Raw genomic sequence first — 21,537 nt, 5'->3', positions numbered from 1 at the left:
GTATGTTTTCAAGCGTATTTCGGGCTTTCACCAACTCGACTTGGTAAAACCTGTAAAACCTAGGTTCAGGGGTGGGAAGTGACTAAGTCCATTTCGGAACAGCTTTGGAGCAGCAAAATTGAGGATTTGGAGCAGTTTTGGAGCAGCAAAATTCAGGATTTGGAGCAGTTTTGGAGCAGCAAAATTCAGGATTTGGAGCAGCAAAATATGGGATTCGGAGCAGATATTTATAAATTGGAACAGTGAAATTAACAAGAATATTTTCGTTAACCCTCAACCCTTTTCAAAATAAAACTGCACTGTCTTTTGTTATCAAACATCTTTTCGTCAGCTTGATTTTTGTTTTTTGTGTTTTAGGCTTTTGACACCTTGTTTGAAAGAGCGGCTATCATAAATTTTTTTGCACCTGTCTATTTAAGATGATTTTTGCTTACTGAGGGCACTATTTGCTGCCTTGAACAGCAGCACTTCAAATGAGCTAAAAAAAATTCATAAGTTTTCAATTTTTTTATACTTGGAAAGAAATTGTTGCAAAATGGGAGAGAATTTCAGCACTCATTATCTAGTGAGATTGGCGATCTGACACACTATTTGGTGAGATTGACGATTTAACGCTTGCTATTCGGCGATATTGACGATTTAACGCTCGTTATTTGGCGATATTGACGATTTAACGCTCGTTATTTGGCGATATTGATGATTTAACGCTCGTTATTTGGCGATATTGACGATTTAACGCTCGTTATTCGGCAAAGTTTCTAAACTAACATTCATAATTCGGCGGACATGCGCTTTTAACTTCCGGAATGAAATTTTTTTTTACGAAACATCGGGATTTAACACAATGACAAATCGACTACAGTAATTTCTGCTACTTACAGTGACGACTTTTTTTTTTAAACGGAAACACTCGAATTTGCACTTTAAAGCTGAAAGGCATTGCAAACCATCTTCAGTTCCACGATCACATACAATATCGGGGTTTCGCGATGGAAAGCCCGATCAGGGGCCGATAGTTTAAGTATAGTGGAATAAAACACGCTCTTCTCTCTCACAAAGAAACGTTTCGTGGCTAGCAGGAACAAAAATTTTTTTTGCCGTCCTTTCCGAAATTCCGAGCATACTGAAGCAAAATTTGCTATTTGGTGCAGAAAAATGCGAAAATACGCTATTGGAGCAGGATGGCGCAAGATATTAGTTTTGGCGCAGTGCGGCGCAATTGGCGCAGAGTTCCCACCCCAGTAGGTTTTACCACACCATATATATAAAATGTTCTTCAGAAATTTGTGAATCAATACATTTATAATCCAACTCTATGAAAGTAGTAAAACACTGTTCTTAACGAAAAAAATCACATACCTGAAATAAACATTTAGGAAACTTTTTCCTTGGATGTTGTCTTTTCAAGCAATTATCTCTGAACAAGAAGGAGGTCATTGTTGACAAACTGAAAAATGTATGTGTTTAAATTATCACCCACAATACACATTAAATATCCAAGGTTTCAATATTATAGCACTTTCGCAATTTAAAAGAAAATGTATTCAATTTTGGAAATAGTCCCCCCCCCTCCCCGAGTCATATGCTAAAGCTAAAAATATGTTGAATTTACAAATGCAGTAAAATCTCCCAACAGTGGCCACTAATGGAACTGTGACTGTGAAAATGTGGCTGCTATTAGGAGAGGTAGTTTTATTTCTGGAAAAAAAAACCACGTACATAGATGCGATGCATGTACATAGCATGGGAAATGACAATCCATTCTGTAACTGATTACAATAGTTACATAATTGATTGTTAAAATATATGATTATATTTTGATATTATATTAATTAATTGACCTACAGTACTATTATGACATTCCAGAATTCAGGCAACACAACAAGCAAGAAAAACTGATATAGACAAAGAAGTGTACTATAGCAACTCCAAATAGTTCTTCATTCACATGATCTTCAACTAGACCATTGCTTCCCGAAGTGGTCAATATTGTCCCCTGAGGGCGATGGAATGATCTGAAGGGACAGTAGAAGCGATGGGTTAGCTTGAGTTTGGGGGGGGGGGCAATGAGAATAAAAAATTTTGAAGAAAGGGCACGATGGAACAAAAAGTTTGGGAAACTATGAATTAGACCTTTCTGGGGCATTCCTGAGTCCAATCCAATAGCTGACGACACGCTCAGTCTTGAAATCAAAGGCTTTATGGCCCTAAAACAAAATCAGCAACAGGAAACAAATATTTGCTATTACCATGAACGATTTAGGGAAAAGTCATAAATGTCCTAAACCTTGACTTTTGAAATGCAAAAAAAAAAAAAAAAAAATACATAATAAGGTGTGCTGCGCCGTAGAATGCCACTGAAAACGGTACAGCAGAAACAAAATAGATTGCATATTTTAAACAGACACACTCATTTGACATTTCTTATTGATTCTGGAAGTGACATGTCATGCATACCGTCCCCATCGAACTGTAAACTGAAGCCTTCCGATCGACATTTGTTTGCTGTCAATGGCACTAAAATTCCAATTTTTGGTCAAAAGTTATAAACATTGACCTTCGATTACGAAGGTGTTTCAAATGGAGTTTCATCATAGCCCCAGTCTCAATTCCGATTATTGGAGCTGATTTCTTAAAAAATTTTGGTCTACTAATAGACTTGAAAAACGAAAAGCTTCTGGACTGTAAAAAAAATTTGCATGTTGTTAGTAAAATACAAAACATTTTACAATCTGAAATTCAGTTGATTTCAAATAGTTCTAAACATGCGGACATTCTGAAAAAATTTCCAGAACACACATAAATCCCACACCAAATTTTCGTAAAGCAGTCAAACACGACACTGTGCATTACATACAAACAAAAAAGGTCCACCACTGTATTCTAAATCAAGGAGATTTCAACCAAAGGTTCTAAAAGAGGTGAAAAAAAAGAGTTTGAATATCATATGCAACATGGGATATGTAGGCTGTCAAGATCACCTTGGTAATTACCAATCCACGCTGTTCAGAAACCAGATGGCTCATACAGGGTATGCAGAGATTATCGCCATCTAAATGTGGTTACTTTGCCCGATAGATATCCTGTTCCACATATCCACGATCTGACAAATGGCAAAAAGATTTTCACTAAATTGAACATTGTTCGAACGTATTTCCATATTCCTGTTTCTAAAGATGATATTCCTAAAACAGCCCTCATGACCTCTTTTGGAAGTTTCAAGTTTTATGTCTAAATTTCGGACTTAAATGTGCCGCACAAATCTTCCAAAGGTTTAAGAACAAAGTTTTGCATTCTTTCAATTTCACCATATGCTACTTAGATGTTCTAATTTTTTCCCAAAACGAGCAACAACACATGCAACATGTAGAGAAAGTTCTAGAGATACTATGGTCTAAATATTAAGGTTTCAAAATGGCCAACCTAAAGTCACTTTCTTAGGTCACGAAATTAGCGATGATGGCATGCCTCGAATCCAAGATCACTGCTATTCAAGATTTTCCTGAACCTAATTGCATTGCCAAATTCATAAAATATTTTGGATTAACAAATTTCTATTGCAGATTCATTAGAAATGGCACTCAAATTTTAACACCTTTAACAGTTACGCATATTCAGATAAATCCTTTGAAAATAGGCAGAGCCTCTTCAGGAAAGACGATGCTTTCTCCCATTCTCTCCAGCAGGTAGCTGGATTTATGGTGATTGGATATCCTCCCATCACAACATGAATAGGCCTACTGTTGGTTAGCCACAATGGCCTCAGGAAATCAGTTTTCCCACATTTCTTGGAGAATTATCGTTCTCACCAATTTCTTTCTATTTTTAGGATTCATGTAAAAAGATCATTTTAATTGAAAGATATAAATCAATATCATTACATGAAAATCTTGATCATCATTTTTACAATCACAACACAGTATTTGATTGAAAATAATGAAATTATATACAAGCTTGTAACATCACATGGAAATATCTGGTAAAGCTTGTTTGTTACCACAATTTTCCCATAATAAAGACGTGGCTTATATAACTTTCAAAGTTAATCATTAGCTCTTACGGCAGATCCGAAGTCGCAACCTGTCCAATAACGTTTTTTCAGTGTTCTTTGAGAATTCTATACATTTTCACTCATATAAAAATATTGATTTTTAATATTTCTCTTAAATTGTATATAGTTGTATGGTAACTAATCAACAGCTAATTATAATTAACAGTTGATTAGTTACCATACAAATGAAATAATTATTTCATGGATAATTTTGTCTTTGACAAAGTTTCATGGAATGTTTGTCTTAAGCCACTCCAATTATCTTCAATATGCAAGTCAGTTTTCATCAACTCTATATTCTATATATTTCAACTCTATATATTTTCATCAACTCTAAATATCTTGCAATTCAGGGCCAGAACTAGAAGGGGGTGGTGGAGCCCCGGATAACAAAATTTAAGGGGCAGCAGTTTTAGGTAGGAACAAAGAGCACCATTACAAAATTATCAAATTCCAAAGTTGTGGGATCAGAAAAATAATGTTGATCCCGGGTGGCAGAAGTCCCAGTTACAGTTCTGTCTAGGGTTGGTAAAAAAACCAGGTGTTTTGGTGTAAACTGTTTTTTTTGGTTTAAACTTTTTTTTTGTTTTAAATAGTATTAACATTAAAAACGATTTCATAATTCATGGAAACATCACAAAACCGAAGTAATTGAACAAATAACTACAACTTACTTAAGAAATGTTAAATATGTTGTCCACCGTGTTCTGGCCATGAAGTTGAAAGCACAAAAATTCTTGTTGAACAACAGATCAGAGTATGTCATGATGTGCATGTGCCTGCAATTCAGTTTTATTAAACCAAATGCGCCCCCACATTAATATTCCTGAGGAACTTCTAACATAAAGGAGATGTGCTGGAGATTGCAACTCACCAAAGTTTGCAATCTGACCACTGTTCATAACATTTTTAGGTACCCCCACAGCCAGAAGTTGCAAGGGTTAAGTTGCATCCTGTTGTTGTCAAAATGTGTCTTCAGCAGCTGTTTTGCTGGTATTGCGATGTGCATCTTGATAGAAGTTGTTCTATCTTTACACCGATGCTGTGGAAGTGTCGAAATGAAGTGGTTGCACACAATAGATGATGCTGTACTTGGCCAGCAGTATAATCTACTTGCACTTTTTCTTTTGCGAAAGAAACTTCCATTGTTTCAAGAGTATCCATGCAAATTTTCAAGTCATTCTGACCAGTACTTATTGTATAGTTTTGGAATCAAGACTTTAATTACACTGCTGGCCACCGTAAATGCAACACCCTGAAGGAAGCATGCAAATAATATGAAATTTACAACATGCATTAGCGGAGGCGAGATATGCAAATGATTAGAATTTCAGCGCAGAGGCACATCACACACGCCTGTGGCGCCACTTCAAAGCGCTATTTAAGGCTTGGAGATTTCGACAATTTGAAGTACGGCAATTGTGTTTTTGTGGTTTTTTCAAAAAAACTATCAATTATGCCTCGTAGAAAACAGCGATCATCTTTTGATGAAGTATCCGAGTTCGACAGAGGAAGGATAGTGGCCTACCAAGATTGTGGATTATCTTTCAGGGAAATCGGTAGTCGTGTTGGATGAAACCAAACGACTGTAATGCGGATATGTGATCGTTGGATGCAGGAGGGTACAACGGACCCGTGTGTTCGATCGCATCCACCTCAGTGCACCACTTCACGTGATGACAGGCGTATTGTGCGTATGGCAGTGACGGATCGCTCAGACACATCACGAACCATAGCACAGCACATTCAGTCTGTACCGCATCATCCAGTGTCTGCGCGTACCATTCGACGCCGTTTACAGCAGAGTGGTCTGTCCACAAGACGCCCATTGCTTCGTCTACCCCTGACGCAGAACCACAGATGTCTCCGCCACCAATGGTGCGATGAAAGAAGGATGTGGACGGCACAATGGAATGAAATTGTCTTTACTGACGAGTCACGCTTCTGTCTGCAACACCACGATGGTCGGATTCGAGTCTGGAGACACCGTGGAGAAAGGATGCTGAACAGCTGCGTTATGCACCGCCACACTGGTCCTGCACCGGGTATTATGGTATGGGGCGGTATTGGATATCACTCTCGCACTCCTCTAGTACGCATTGCCGGTACTTTAAAAAGCCAGCGCTACATCTCCGAGGTGTTGGAGCCAGTTGTCCTTCCTTACCTTCAGGGCTTGCCCACAGCCATATTTCAACAGGATAATGCGTAACCACACATGGCACGCATTGTCCAAAGGTTCTTCGTCAATCACCAGATTGAATTGCTTCCCTGGCCAGCTTGCTCTCCGGATCTTTCGCCGATAGAAAACATGTGGTCCATGGTTGCTCAACGATTGACCCAGATTACATCCCCAGCTGCCACACCAGATCAACTTTGGCAACGCGTGGAAGCTGCTTGGTCTGCTGTACCCCAAGAACACATCCAAAGTCTCTTTGAATCAATGCCGAGGCGTGTGGCAGCGGTGATCTCCAACAATGGCGGCTACTCTGGCTACTGATTTTGGCAGGAACCACACTTCACAGAAGTCTATAAATTTAATCATTTGATGCTTGGTCAACATGTTATCTACAAAATAAATATTGTTGCGATATCTCTTGTCTTTCTTGATGTTGCAATTTCGGTGGCCAGCAGTGTATATATACTGTACTTTTCTCACTCATTTATTTTATTGGTGAAAAGAAGCATTTATTGGCTCCACAATGAATGCAAAGCAACATTGTAACGGGGTATTAGGGATTGCACAACCAAGGGCATAGGCAGGGGAATCAGGGGGACCACCCCCCGAAATGTTTGACTTTTTCCTACAGTTTTATTAAATGTTCTTTTCAACTGCATTTTTTAAAAATCGATTGGTGACTACGGATACCAGGAAGAAAGACTTTCTTCATTTCCACCAGTTTTGGACAATAAAAAAATGTACTACTAGCTCTCGTCAACTATACTTATCAGATCACAATGAAAGGAATTAAACCACAAAACATATTTTCAAACTATAATTGAACAGCAGGCTCACTGAAATTCTTTAGGTCCCTACCCTAGGGACAGAGGCAATGTATTTTGGCCACAGGTATTCTGAAGGGTAAAGAAGAAAAGCCTTCGAGCGGGAAACGTGATATCTCGCCAACTAGTAACCCTACCAGTCTGTTCATGCCAAATCAATCAGTTTGGCAATATTGGAGGATTCAAATAAACCAGTGGTTCTCAACCAGTGCTCTGCAGAGCCCTTGGGACCCCGTGTGAACTCCCAGGGGCTCCGTGGCCACTTGAGGAAAACAAAATAAAAAAAACCAGTAAATTTGAAAAAAATAATCATTAATATTTTTGAATAATAAAAATAAGTCAGAAACTTTGATGAATAAATAAAAAAATAGGCGTCTGGGGCTCCGCCATAGAAATTACATACCGGAACGGGCTCCAAGGTTGAGAGGCGAGCCATAAACGTGTTAATACTCAAAAGACTACAAGTCTTGATATATGTTTTTAATGACTTCTTGTATCAAACCGTTGTTTCAAATATCATTGCATAATATGTATAAAGATTGAAATAATTATACTTCAATCAAGATAGAAAGACAACAGAATTAGTTAGACACTGAATAAAAATACATGCCTATACTCCACAGAAGCTAATTTCGATACTTTCTAAAGAAAATATCACTGTTAATGAGATGAAGTTATCCATACACCCCTCAATGATGAAACCGTAACTTTTTTATGGCCAGTGTATCATCATGAAAATGATTGTTATTAGCAATAAATGTATATGTGGTCGTTAATCACAAATTATCAGTGTGGATCCATTATTTATGACATCCCAGAATTATAGATTCCTCCTATATGCATGGCCGTCTTAAGAGCATCATGGGCCACCGGGCCAAATGATTTTTCTGAGGCCCTATCAAGCAAATTCTCGAAAATCTCAACCACATCTTACTTTTGTGAAGGGTCATTCCATTTCAAATCACCCGGCAAAATGCCAAAATGACACCCATAGTCTCCGATTTCAATGATTTTTTTTTTATTTGTTGCATTTACCATCCTTATTAACCGCATGAAATATTATGTGCATATCTCTAAAACTTTTTGAGAAAAAAAATGCTGAAATTTATCAAAAACTGATGCAGATGACTTTTCCGAGGCTCAATTTTTAAGCGGCATTGTTTGAGAAAATAAATCATAACTTTTTCAATTTTCAATATATTCAAGTGAAATTTTCACTAAAGTGTTCACAAAAACATACAGAATATGAATAAAAATAATTCATACACTTACATTTGAAATTTGCATGTAAAAAAATTATGTAAACTTTGTTTTTGTGGGATTTTTCGTTAGAAAAAATACAATTTTTCAAACGTATTTTTAGACCAGAGGCACAGCAGTTACCAAAACAACTTTTATTTTAAATTTCTCCTAAATATATGAAGTAAAATACTGGAGAAAAAAAATAATGGTTTTTTGACCGTTAATATGTTTATTCTGGCTCGCAACACAAAATTCATCGAAATAAGACTGGATCGTTCCGATTTCAAATCATTCAACTAGATACTGAAATGCAACCCATCATCCCAGATTCCAATTATTATTTTTTATTTATTGCTTCTACCATGCTTGTTGACCATGCAAAGTTTCATGTACATATCTCAAAAACATTTTGAGAAAAAAAAAGTTTTCTAACCTCACGAATGACGTCTCTTAGGCTTTCTTCAAAAACTTTACAAACATTTGATTTTAAAGTGTTGTAAGCAGATTCAACTTTTCTTTTGGCATTGTTTGACTTGCACTGTGGAGCTACCGTATGAAGTTTAATTGGTGACTCTTCTATGTTCTGTAGAGATGAATTTATTTCTTCAAGTGCTTCTTGTTTAATAATTGACATTTTTCCAAGTTACTTCTCTACATTACTGTCACTGTTCATCTCTTCACAGTATTCAGTTTCTTCATTTAATTTATTGTTGTTTATATTCACTGTCTCTACAGGCATGGCATATTTTTTGCCCTGGAATTGATTTTGTACAACCGTTTATTTCATTTATACATGAAAAATACAAGTTTACTATCCTTAAACCTTTTGTTATTTTTTTTCTTATGACATTTTAAAGGATTAAAGCATGCTTCTGGATATATTTCATACTTTGACAAAAAAGCTCTATGATGCTTAAACACACAGTAGATAAATGTTCAGAACTTGCTCCACTCCTCAATATTGATGTCTGATGGGTCCAATGATGTAATGGGTAACAGATTTTACACTTTTGCATAACACTTTTTATGACAGTCAGATCCAGTTTTTTTCCCAACACTATAAATTTCAAGTGTCTTTTCTAACATTTTCCTTTATTTCCAAAATGATATAAAATATTTAGCTCAAATGGAAACTGTGTTATCATAAGAAAAATTTGCTAACCCTGGAGTAGGCTACTTTATGGAGCACATTCTCTGTCTTCAGCAAGATCATAATTGAGACTTGCATCATTGGATAGGGGGGGGGGCAGTTTAGTTCCAACACTTTTGTTTTATTTTTCACAATGAAGCAGCAGCAGTGACTTTATCATCACCTGCTGGGATGATAGTCTTATAATTAAATAAGACACCAGCTGCCCTCTGAAGGACAAAGACCAGTGTGCCATAGTTCATATCTTCACAGAAGCTATTATTATTTTTTACAATCATCATCACAACAAGAAACATCACATCTTATATATCACCACCAGGCATTATACACATTAGGTTTTCAATTCTACTCTCTTCTATCTGCCTCAGCTACAACAATTAGGTTGTAGCTGATAATTTCATTCTTTGTGATTTGATGCCTCATATTCTGGCTTTTTATCAGCAATTTTAAATTATTTCTTGGGAAAAATATATAGAGGTTTGTGTTAAACATTATAATGTAGATTTTTTTTTCCACACAAGTATAACCATTTCATATTTATCATATACATTAAATATATGTTTATTAAAATATATGCTGTAAAAATCAAAGTAATTAAAAAAAAATTTAACACTTGTGGTAAAATAACTTTATAATTAAGCATGTTAAAAAACTTCAAAAATTAATCTATATATATGATTAATATTATCTGGATTTATCAAATACAAAATAATTCTTTATGCAAAAATATATCAGATTGCAAAAGTTTGTCTTTGTTGCATCATAAGAAATATTTATAGATCAATTAAAAGTGAAATTAATTATTTGGAATTCGAACACTTCTAAGAATCTGAGCATGAAGGTTTAATTTGAAAAAATTATTTTATTCACCCAAAACCTTTTTTTTTCACCAACTCCCATTTGACACATTACATTAACATTTCTAATTATTTCATGAATTCATTTAATCCTAGAATTTTAAAATTTATTAATTGTTTTGAATTATTGCATTAACTACTCATGAAACTTAATGAATACTGTAATAAATGTATAAGTGTACATGAAAAATAAAATATAAATTTCTTTTTACTGAGCATGAATCATTATATTAAGTAAAAATGTACAAATATAATTAATGTAGTCATATAAGTACAATTGTGTTTTGTTACTCAAATGTATTAACTGTCAAAATAATGTTTACTTTTCTACAGTCTTCTTCTTAATATATTAATAGGATTAAATTTAAATAAAATTGAAAATTCATGCTGTGCATCCAAAAAAAAAAGTGTTTAAAAAATTGTGTCAAAAATAAAAAAATAAATAAATAAATAAAATTTAAATGACTTTTCCCTCTAAGGTTTACATTTTTTCTATTCATAATCTACATTTTTTTGTGAGCATTTTAGTGGAAATTATTTCATTTGAATATATTGAAAATCTGCAAAGTTATGATATATTTTCACAAATAATATTGCTTGAATGGGGTTAGCCTAAGAGACGTCATTCGTGAGGTTAGAAAACTTTTTTTTTTCTCAAAATGTTTTTGAGATATGTACATGAAACTTTGCATGGTCAACAAGCATGGTAGAAGCAATAAATAAAAAATAATAATTGGAATCTGGGATGATGGGTTGCATTTCAGTATCTAGTCGAATGATTTGAAATCGGAATGATCCAGTCTTATTTCGATGAATTTTGTGTTGCGAGCCAGAATAAACATATTAACGGTCAAAAAACCATTCTTTTTTTTCTCCAGTATTTTATTTCATATATTTAGGAGAAATTTAAAATAAAAGTTGTTTTGGTAACTGCTGTGCCTCTGGTCTAAAAATACGTTTGAAAAATTGTATTTTTTCTAACGAAAAATCCCACAAAAACAAAGTTTACATAATTTTTTTACATGCAAATTTCAAATGTAAGTGTATGAATTATTTTTATTCATATTCTGTATGTTTTTGTGAACACTTTAGTGAAAATTTCACTTGAATATATTGAAAATTGAAAAAGTTATGATTTATTTTCTCAAACAATGCCGCTTAAAAATTGAGCCTCGGAAAAGTCATCTGCATCAGTTTTTGATAAATTTCAACATTTTTTTTCTCAAAAAGTTTTAGAGATATGCACATAATATTTCAGGCGGTTAATAAGGATGGTAAATGCAACAAATAAAAAAAAAATCATTGAAATCTGAGACTATGGGTGTCATGGCTGGGTGATTTGACATGGAATGACCCTGAAGCCTTTTTTATCTTGAGGTCCCCCGGCTGTGCCCTGGTGGGCCCATGCCTTAAGACGGCACTGCTTATATCCGGCATTTCTGTGCATAACCAATTTCAATGAATGCACGGATACTGCAATAAACTGGTTTCGATTTTGTAAGAAATACAGAGATACTCATCAATTAACTCATCTTAACGTTGAATAATAATTAAGTTTATTAAAAATAAATGTAATAGAATACAGTAAAAATATAATAAATCCCTTTATCATCGTAATGTTACTTTTTGTGAAGTTTATTGTTTTGTGATTTTCTCAGTTTTATTTGTATGTTTTATGTGTTGTGAGAGTCCAATTTTTAATCAAATCAAGTATTTTTAATCAATGTAAACTCTGCACTTGAAAACGGCACAACGTCATCAAATTACTCTTACTGGATGAAATTTTTATTATTTCCAAATTAGTTTTTTTGTGTGTAAATGATTATGGTTTCATTGAGAAATGTCAGTTGTAGCTTCAAAAATATGCATTCTCATGATGATAAAAAAATCACAAAAAAGTGGTAGCAAGCAGTTGTATTGATTTTATTCTCTTCATGCGGATAAAAGTAGTAATGTGGGAGTAGCCACACAAATGAATCACAATTGAAAAGTTTAACCTTCCACATCATTTTCAACAATAATACATGTATCAAGGATATAGGGTCATGTTGTAGTCCTACTATGAATTTAAAGAAATGAACTAAAATACGTGTGAAATTTTTTTAAATATTTGTTTGAACCATTCATTCCAGAGAAATCATGTACGCAGTGACAAAACTGTTCGTGTGAACATAATAATGATTCATTATCAGGATTTCAAGCCCATCGGAAAATATAAATAATCAAATTTTCAAATAAGAAAATTATCAGTTTGTTGACTTCAATTCGGTGAAAATCTGATATTTTGTTGGATGACAAGCTACCTTCAAGTGGCTTTTTGGTTCATAATGTGACCGCTCTCTCGCAGGCGAACGAAACAACGTGCGTGTTGGCTTAATTAAATATTGTGTTGTGTTTAAGCCAACACAACACAATATTTCCCATAACAGTCCGTACTATATTTCATATACAGGGCGCATAGGTAACGGGGCATATGGCATTTTACTAGCGAACCATTGGTCCTAGAGGCATACTTCCAGTTGGAAAAAGTACCCGAATAATGTGTAGTACTCAGATATTTGATTCATGTTGCCAGGGGTTACAGAGTCATTAAAATAAAAATGTTAACTTTTTATGCGGATATGCCCTGTGCCCCAAAACCCAATTGGAAAGTTATTTTCCTGGTCTCCGACAAAAAAATTCAATGTGTCTAAGTTCAAATTTTCACTGAGATATTCCAAGAAAGTTGAAAAAAAACAGCATTAAATGAGGGGAATCCATTTTACCCGCATCGAATGCTGTTTTTTCCCAAATTTCTTCAAGTTTTTGAATTCGCATATCTCGGTGAATATTGCACTTAGAAACATGAAATTATTTTAGTTGGCATCGGGAAAGACAGAGCAACAACTTCTTAATTGGGTTCTTTGGCACACGGGGACGGTATAAAAAGTTGTTTTTTTAAACTTTATAGCTATATAACCCCTTACAACATGAATGACGTATCTAAGTTTGACACGTGATTTGGACACTTTTTCTAGTTGGGTATGTCTCTAAGATTAATGACTCACCAGTAAAGTGCCATATGCCCTGTTACCCATGCAGCCTTCAAATACACGTAAAAAAATAGCTTGAGACGAAATACAGCCGACTCTTATTTTAACAAATACCATTATAATGGGAAAAATATAGTTTTAACGAAAACTTTTCTAATTCCTCGGATAGGTTTACATAGGAACAATATAAAAATCTGGAATTCCTTTTTAACGGAATTTCCTTATTACGAAGTGATTTCTCGGGTCTTTTGGGGTTCCGGTCCAATGGGATTTGACCAAAGCGTATTAATAAAGGGTCTTTAATACACTTTGGCTTTGACTATTTCCCCCAAAAAAAAAATCTGACATTTTTGCAGTAAAGTAATTCAACTTCGGCAATTTGATCTGAAAACAGTCCTTTTTATAATGATTATGTCCTTTTTACTTTTATAAATTTAGGAAGGAAACAAAAGGAAGAAAGGGTGGAGAGAAAAAGAAAAATGGCCAAGACGGGCTCGGTTGTGTGCAAATGCCTTGAAATTCCACTTGTGCGCAAGGGGATTCGTGCCTCACTCTCAGTTTTATGACAAAATTTCACATTTATGAGACGTTTGACTACGGGCATGATTAATCTCTATATATATAGCTTTCAATATTAAAGTTAATATCAATATTATAATATTAATATTATGCGGACTATTAATATTATAATATTAATAGTCTGCATAATTATTATTATAATATCCGCAAATATTAATATTATAATATCCGCAAATATTAATATTATAATATACGCAAATATTCATATTATAATATACGCAAATATTCATATTATAATATCCGCAAATATTAATATTATAATATTTCATTTATACGAAGCACAATTTCAATTATTTGACATTTTCATTTTGATTCAAACTCCAAATCTTTGCCATTTAGACAACATGTCCAACTATCAAATCCAAGCAGTTTTTGCAGATTGTGAAAACGCTTCGCTGAATTGGTTTTGCATGTGTGTTATCAACACTAAAAACCATAAATTTTAGGTTGACAGATACAAAGGAACGCATTGAGCGGGTTATGGACATTTCAAAGTGAAGACTTACGTGAGAATTTATTGCACCTTTTTTTAGAAATCAGCAGATGCAGTGAGTCTCTAATAAACTGATTTAAATTGCTTTAAATGTAGTCGTACGCCTTTTTAGAATTTTTTTTCTAATGTACACACAAAATTGTTCTTTCTGGATAGGAAAATTGCATTGAAATTATTTAGGACGCTGCAGGCCAGTAGTAGGGCAGTTAAAAAGGAAGCATTACAGTATCGATTAAAAAAACTTTAAAGATGTGATGTCAATCTTAGAGGAAATCCCAATACAGGGGCGGCTCGAGCTTACATGCCGCCCGGGTGCGAAGCCTCATGTGCCGCCCCTACTGGCGACCCTGCCAGGAGGCTGATAGGGCTTCGGTGAAGGGCACCTGGAGATAAACCTGATTTTTTTTTTCTCAGAAGAAAGCTGCACATCATTGTTTATCATGCAAAATGTGCGTGACCATACGTCCCGCTTTTGAAGTAGAAAATTTTTTTGTCTTTGTGTGTGTTCTAGAATCATTTTACCATTCTTAATAAATGCCAGATAACTTAATCCTTGAAAGAGAACTTATTTTTGTGAGCCATCATCACTTATCCTGTGAAGATGATATTTGACGGGGTAATTTTTATTAAGAACATTTTTTCAAAAGGTGTTTCTGGTATTCTAGGGGCCGGACAAGTGAAAAACCAAATTTTTCCTTTACCTTCATTTGACTATTGTGGATCAAATTCTGACTGAAGGTATGGACCCCTAGGCTGGGATCTTTTGCAGGCCTCCTCCCAGTCAGATTTCTCACGGCCCCTTCTATAGTTAATTTATAGCCTGAAAAAGCCAAAAAATTAGTAATAGAGTACAGGGTCGGCGCTTGGCCATGCGACCCATTGCGGCCACCGCTTAAGACGCTTAGATGCGCAAAATCCGAAATAAAGGGCCAAAAAAATGTTTTGTTAGGAATTGTTTGGATAAATTGTGAGGGAAGGCATGACCTCCTAAGGGTAGGGCTGACAGGACTCCAGCTTGAGGTCCGGGACTAAACCCTTATAACTTTTCTTTTTTAACTCCATAAATTAACTGTAGAAGGGGCCCCATGAAAGATTCCTTGATGCAGGAGATAGGGGCTATGGAGGGAGCAATAGGTAGGAGGCGCAAAAAATAAGTTCCACACGGGTACAGATTTTGTCTCAAGCCACCCAGATAGCTTACATTCTTGTTTCTGGTATTACTATCAGAGGCCTTGTCTATTTTCTCAACGGTTCCATTGTTGAGGTATAGTATGACTCAAAAGTGTGATGTGAATTTTTATTGTGTTAAATTTTGTTGTCTTAAGTAAAGTCTACACTGCCGCCCGAGTGCGCCGCACCCCTTGCAGCCTCGCTTAAGCCGCCCCTGTCCCAATACATTATCACACAGCAATATAGCTTTAAAAAAATTTAAATTTCGCGGGTATTTTTCCTTATGTATGATTTGGTCTCTTGGAGGTCATTATAACTGAATTCGACTTTATTTCTTTTCAGCAGAGGCAATGTATTGGCACCCCTTTTTAAAATTCATAAAAAATACCCCAGAGCAATCATTCTCTATTCGATTTTCATAAATATATTTCCATCAGACCACTCAGTGCTGACTGAAGATAACTTTGTGCTAAACTAAATGGCTATCAGTCTGTAATTGCATGAAAACGATGGGTTTTTTACAAGCTTTCATTTTTCACCCATCTACTTCTTGGATTACATTTACTACCAGCACTCAAAAGAATGTCACAGGGGTGGGAAGTGACAAAGTCCATTTCGGAGCAGCTTTGGAGCAGCAAAATTCAGGATTTGGAGCAGCTTTGGAACAGCAAATTGAGGATTCCGAGCAGCTTTGGAGCAGCAAATTGAGGATTCCGAGCAGTTTTGGAGCAGCAAAATATAGGATTCGGAGCAGATATTTATAAATTGGAACAGCAAAATTAACAACAATATTTTCTATTTTTGTTAACCCTCACCCTTTTTCAAAATAAAACAACTGCACTGTCTTTTGTCATCAAACATCTTTTCATGAGCTTGTTTTTTGTTTTTGGTGTTTCAGGCTTTTGACACCTTGTTTGAAAGAGCAGCTGTCATAAAATGTTTTGCACTACTCTATTTAAGATCATTTTTGCTTACTGATGGCACCATTTGCTTATTTGCTATCTGGAACAGCTGCCCTTCGAATGGGCTAAAAATTTTCTAAATACAAATACAACGCCACAACAGGCAAAATGCTCAATGAGGTGGCTGAGAAAAAGATGCCCATAAAAATATGGATGTCATACATTTCAAAAATATAGCAACCCAATTAAAAATGCAATTAACAAAAAATTGTAAATATATATACACATGATGAAATAATATACAATGCCCATAAAAAATACTTATGATTGTCTTATTCTAAGTATGGACAGCTTCTCGATTTACCCCAACATGTTTATCGTATTCTTTTTAAATGTGTCAATTGTGTTACAATTTACTACCTCCGGGGATAAGCTATTCCATTTATTAACAACCCTATTAGAGAAAAGTTCCCTGCGACACCATAACCTCGCATTGCCCCTCACCCATCGATACTGGTGTCTCCTTGTAAAAGCAGTAGATTGGCGGTGTACTAAAAGTTCATGGTCCATCCTATCCATCCCATTGAAAATTGTGAACACTTCGATCATATCTCCTCGATACCTGCGTTCATCCAATGTAAACATATTCAAAAAATGAAGTCTCTCTTCATAACTCAAGCCGTGTGCCAATAGAAAGCGAAGAGACCTTTTTGAAAATGAGACCAAGCATTCTATTCGCGTTTTTGACCACCGCTGAACAATGTTCAGAAAACCTAAGCCGCTCGTCAATGAGAATTCCTTTCTTTTTTTTCTATATCAAGTTTTCAATTTTTTTATACTCAGAAAGAAATTGTTGCAAAATGGGAGAGAATTTCGGAAGAATCAACACGATGGTTGGCGATTACGCACTCATTATTTGGCGAGATTGGCAATATGACACTCATTATTTGGCGAGATTGACGATTTATGCTCATTATTTGACGATTTAACACTCATTATTCGGCAACATTGGCGATTTAACGCTCGTTATACGGCAAAGTTTCAAAATCAGCAATCGTAATTCGGAGGACATGCTCTTTTTACTCCCGGAATGAATTTTTTTTTCGCGAAACATCAGGATTTGACGCAATGACCATCGACTAAATTAATTTCTGCTGCTTCTAGTGGAGACTTTTTTTTTGAAAACGGAAACTGACTCACATTTTGCAAGCTGAAAGACCATTGCAAACCATCTTCAGTTGCACGAACACCGATATTACCGGTGTTCCGCGATGGAAAGCCCGATGATGGGCCGATAGTTTAAATAAGGCAATAGTTGAAGTACAGTGGAATAAAACACGCTCTTTTCGGAAAGAATTGTTTCGCGGCAAGCAGGAACAAAAATTTTTTGACGTCCTTTCCGAAATTCCGGGCATACTGAAGCGAAATTCACTATTTGGCGCAGAAAAATATGAAAATACCCTATTGGAGCAGGATGGCGCAAGATATTAATTTTGGCACAGAGTTCCCACCCCTGATGTCAATGAATGGTCTTTCTCCATTTTCTTTATGGCAGCCCTCTTTGAATGAAAAGTCTGAACACACAATTTCCTGTCTTTACAGTTATTCCATTTTGCTTAAACCTCTTCTATAGTTTGTGTCAGGGCCTACTGTCACCCCTAAGTCGTAAAACCACCGAGATTACATGAACCACTTTTTTTATTTCCTTCCTCATGTTAATGTTACTTGAATAGGGGAAAAATTAAGAAAAATATATTCTATGCATTTTGTGTTTGAAATTGAATGTTTTTAGTCAGAGTGACTAAAAAAAAATTAATGTCAAAAATTTCTTTGTGGCCCCCGTATCAGTAGTCGTGGCTCCCCTTTTGCAAGATTTTCATTCGTGGTCCTCCTGGAATATCCTAGGGCCCCCCCATTGAGAACCACTGCTCTAGAGTATTAGTTGATTCTGATACAGACCCTAAAATTTTTAGGCTTGGGATCACAGTAGATTGTTTGATATTCTTATTTAAAACTTGATTAATTACTTTCCATGTTTCTGAAATATTTCCATAGATTTTAAAAATTGGTCTTCAAAATACTTTCTTTTGGCATTTCGTAAAGTAAATGTCAGTATATTTCTATAGGTTTTATATTTTTCCTCTTAATTGAATGTTGAAAGGATTGGATTTTAATCTACTATAAAGCCTGCCTTTGTTTTTAATAGACTTGAGAAGTGAGCTAGAGACCCAGGGTTGTTTGGAGATGCTGTACTTTTTAATTCTAACTTTCTTTATTTCTGCTTCTTTCAGTATATCCTCAAAATGTTTAGAAAAGATTTGATAAGCAGCGTTAGGATCATTGCATGAAAATATATCTGAGACCGAAGGTGGATCAGATAATAATAAATTTAGTTTGCTATGATCATAACGAGTGTGGATTTCTTTACGGCTATCAATATTATTTTTAAAATCAAGATAAAGATCGGATGATGATCTGTTATATCAGAGTTTATAATGCCGACTGTAGATATTTGTTTCTTTGTTCTTATAAAAATATGATCCAAAGCTGAGGATTTTCTAGTGGCATTGGTTATAACATGTTCTAATCCGTAAGACAATAAAATATTATTGTAATCTGAACAAACTTTGTTATTAGCTAATAAATTTATGTTGATATCACCACAAACTAATATTTCGGTAGACTTTGTGGACAGCGAGTTTAAGACAGAATCAAGTGACTCTAAAAATCTGTTCACATTAGAGCTAGGAGGTCGATAAATTGATCCAATTATTAAGCTGTCCTTTGAATTATTATAATTTACTTCAATCCATATTGATTCACATTCATCGATAACTATTTCTGATTTGCATTTGTAATTCAACTTATTATGCACATACATTCCAGAGCCACCATGTGAGTTATATTTTCTAGGTGAAATCAATAGTTCAAAATCTTTAATACCCAAGTAATTACATTCTACTTTATTAGTGACCCTGATTTCACTTAACGCGATAATTTTAAAAAGGTGTTTTGCAGCACGTCAAAATTTCAGATAATGAGTCGAAGTTCTTTTTAAGGCTTCGTATATTTGCATGAAACAATGATAATTTGCAGCGTTTGTTGTTGTATAATGGATAAATTTCCTCAGTGCTAAAATTTCTACAATTAATTAACCGTGAAGAGTTTGTACTATTCTTTTTATTACGTTTTAAATTTAACTGGACAAAAAAAAATTCTATGAGGTCAGAAAAAATTCGAAATAATACTATCTTTCAAAAACCTTGTCTTTCATAGACCTCCTTCATATCGTATTCAGAGCATAGCTGGAACACTCTGCTCTCCTTGTCCTTTCGTGTGTAGATAGCTCCATTCTTCGTCCATAGGAAGTGCAAATCGTGAGTCTTCTTTGCTGCCAGGGCCAGGGTGTAGATCTCTTGCATCCTTGGTGTCAGGTGTTCACCGAAATATAGCCTTGTTGCTTCTTCTGGAAATCCAAGATCCTTTATTGCAGACTGCCTCTTTTTCGCCTTCGCACACAAATTCTTTTTGTGTTCCTTTCTTTCCTTTGTGTTCGTTGAAAAAACCGATTCCAGGTGGGTCCAGTGAAAACAGCTCAAGAATCGTTGACTACACAGTACAAATTACCGAACAACCAATTGTGAATGCTGTCATTGCATGATCCACGCGCTAGTGTATACACGCCTTTAGACAGAATCGTTTCGTGGTAAGCAGGAACAAAAAAATTTTGGCATCCTTTCAGAAATTCTGGGCATACTGAAGCAAAATTAGCTATTCGGCGCAGAAAAATACGAAAATATACTATTAGAGCAGGATGGCACAAGATGTTAATTTTGGCGCAGTGTGGCACAGAGTTCCCACCCCTGGAAACAGTATAACTTTGCCCCCCCCCCCCCCTGGAAACAGTATAACTTTGCCCCCCCCCCGTAATTTTTAATGGAAAAATAGACTCCGCGGCCTTCCCCGGTTAATTTCCCATGAACCTTGTAAACACCAACGTGGCAACTTTTTTTTACGCCAAGGAATTGCCGTTTTGCGGTAGTCAATTCAAGATGGCTGACAAAGGGCGCATAAAAAATTACAAAAAAATATATAATTTATAATATGAATCAACCTAATATGCGGCGATATGCGAAGATCGATAGAAATATATCGGGAAATACGGAAAATTAAGATAAAATTAACACAAAAATTGAAATCAACGACATACAGGGTTTATGAATGCGGTTGATGCTGCTGTCAGGGCTACCTATTTTAGCGCCACGTTAGAGCTGACTCCTCCCGTAATTTTCAACGAACAGAAACAGTGAATTCGCCCCCACCCGGGGCACCTGATTTACCATGGCCGTAATACGATTTGGATCTGATCACGGTATGTAGCAACCCGGGTCGCAAGTACGAACGAAAATTTACTATCAGCCTGGCCGGTATGCATGCCGGTATTTTTTTTAAACAGAAAAAGAGTAAACTTGGCACCTTTCCTCATTCAACACCTGTGGAACTAGACCCCCGCCCTCTCCTATTGCGGTCATAACAGCGACTCCAGACAAAAACGTTTTAATAACTTCTGAGGTCTAAAAAGGGGATTTTTTTACACAGCACCAGGAATGGAGCGCAAGATGTCGATATTAAGTCAACAATCAGTATCTTGAGGATGCTCCAAATTAAGTTACGGCCAGAAGTGGGTAAAAGTCGGTTGACGGCCCGGGCATAAAAAAAATTAGTATTAGGTCCTTTAAATTAGGAAAAAAGTGTAAAGTATAGGCCACAGGCGCGTTCGGTGTGCCTGTACAGCTAGCATGCACGTTAACTGAGTTTTTATCAGCCTGATGACCAATTTTCATCTGATTTGGAAACCCTTGCGTTAAACTAAATGTTGAATTGCATGATTCTGTGATCTTTTCATAAATAGTTCTACTTTTGATCAAATTTGGGGATACCTACGGTTTCTTGCTGAGATTTAAGTCCAGTTAGAAATAGTGTGATTTAGAATAGTGTCCAGTTAGAATAGTAACGATTTTCAATCGAATGATTTTTTTTATTGTAAGTAAATTCAAAATG

General features: G+C 35.5%; 1 protein-coding gene across 4 annotated transcripts in view; it reads right to left on the bottom strand.

The window, feature by feature from the left end:
- LOC149088357 (sorting nexin-13-like) overlaps positions 1-21,537 on the bottom strand; it is a 360,452-nt gene that overhangs the window by 301,048 nt on the left and 37,867 nt on the right. For all 4 annotated transcript variants that reach the window (XM_089247374.1, XM_089247371.1, XM_089247378.1 and 1 more), the window contains one exon: positions 1,360-1,447. In XM_089247374.1, coding sequence (XP_089103500.1) covers positions 1,360-1,447 — 88 coding nt within the window. The remainder of the gene's footprint in view (positions 1-1,359; positions 1,448-21,537) is intronic.

The sequence above is a fragment of the Pholcus phalangioides genome, unplaced genomic scaffold (assembly GCF_987345545.1).
Source record: "Pholcus phalangioides strain wild (caught in Gottingen) unplaced genomic scaffold, Ppha-v1.0 ptg000003l_1, whole genome shotgun sequence".
NCBI lineage: Eukaryota > Metazoa > Arthropoda > Arachnida > Araneae > Pholcidae > Pholcus > Pholcus phalangioides.
This window is presented reverse-complemented; position numbering and strand designations above follow the sequence as displayed.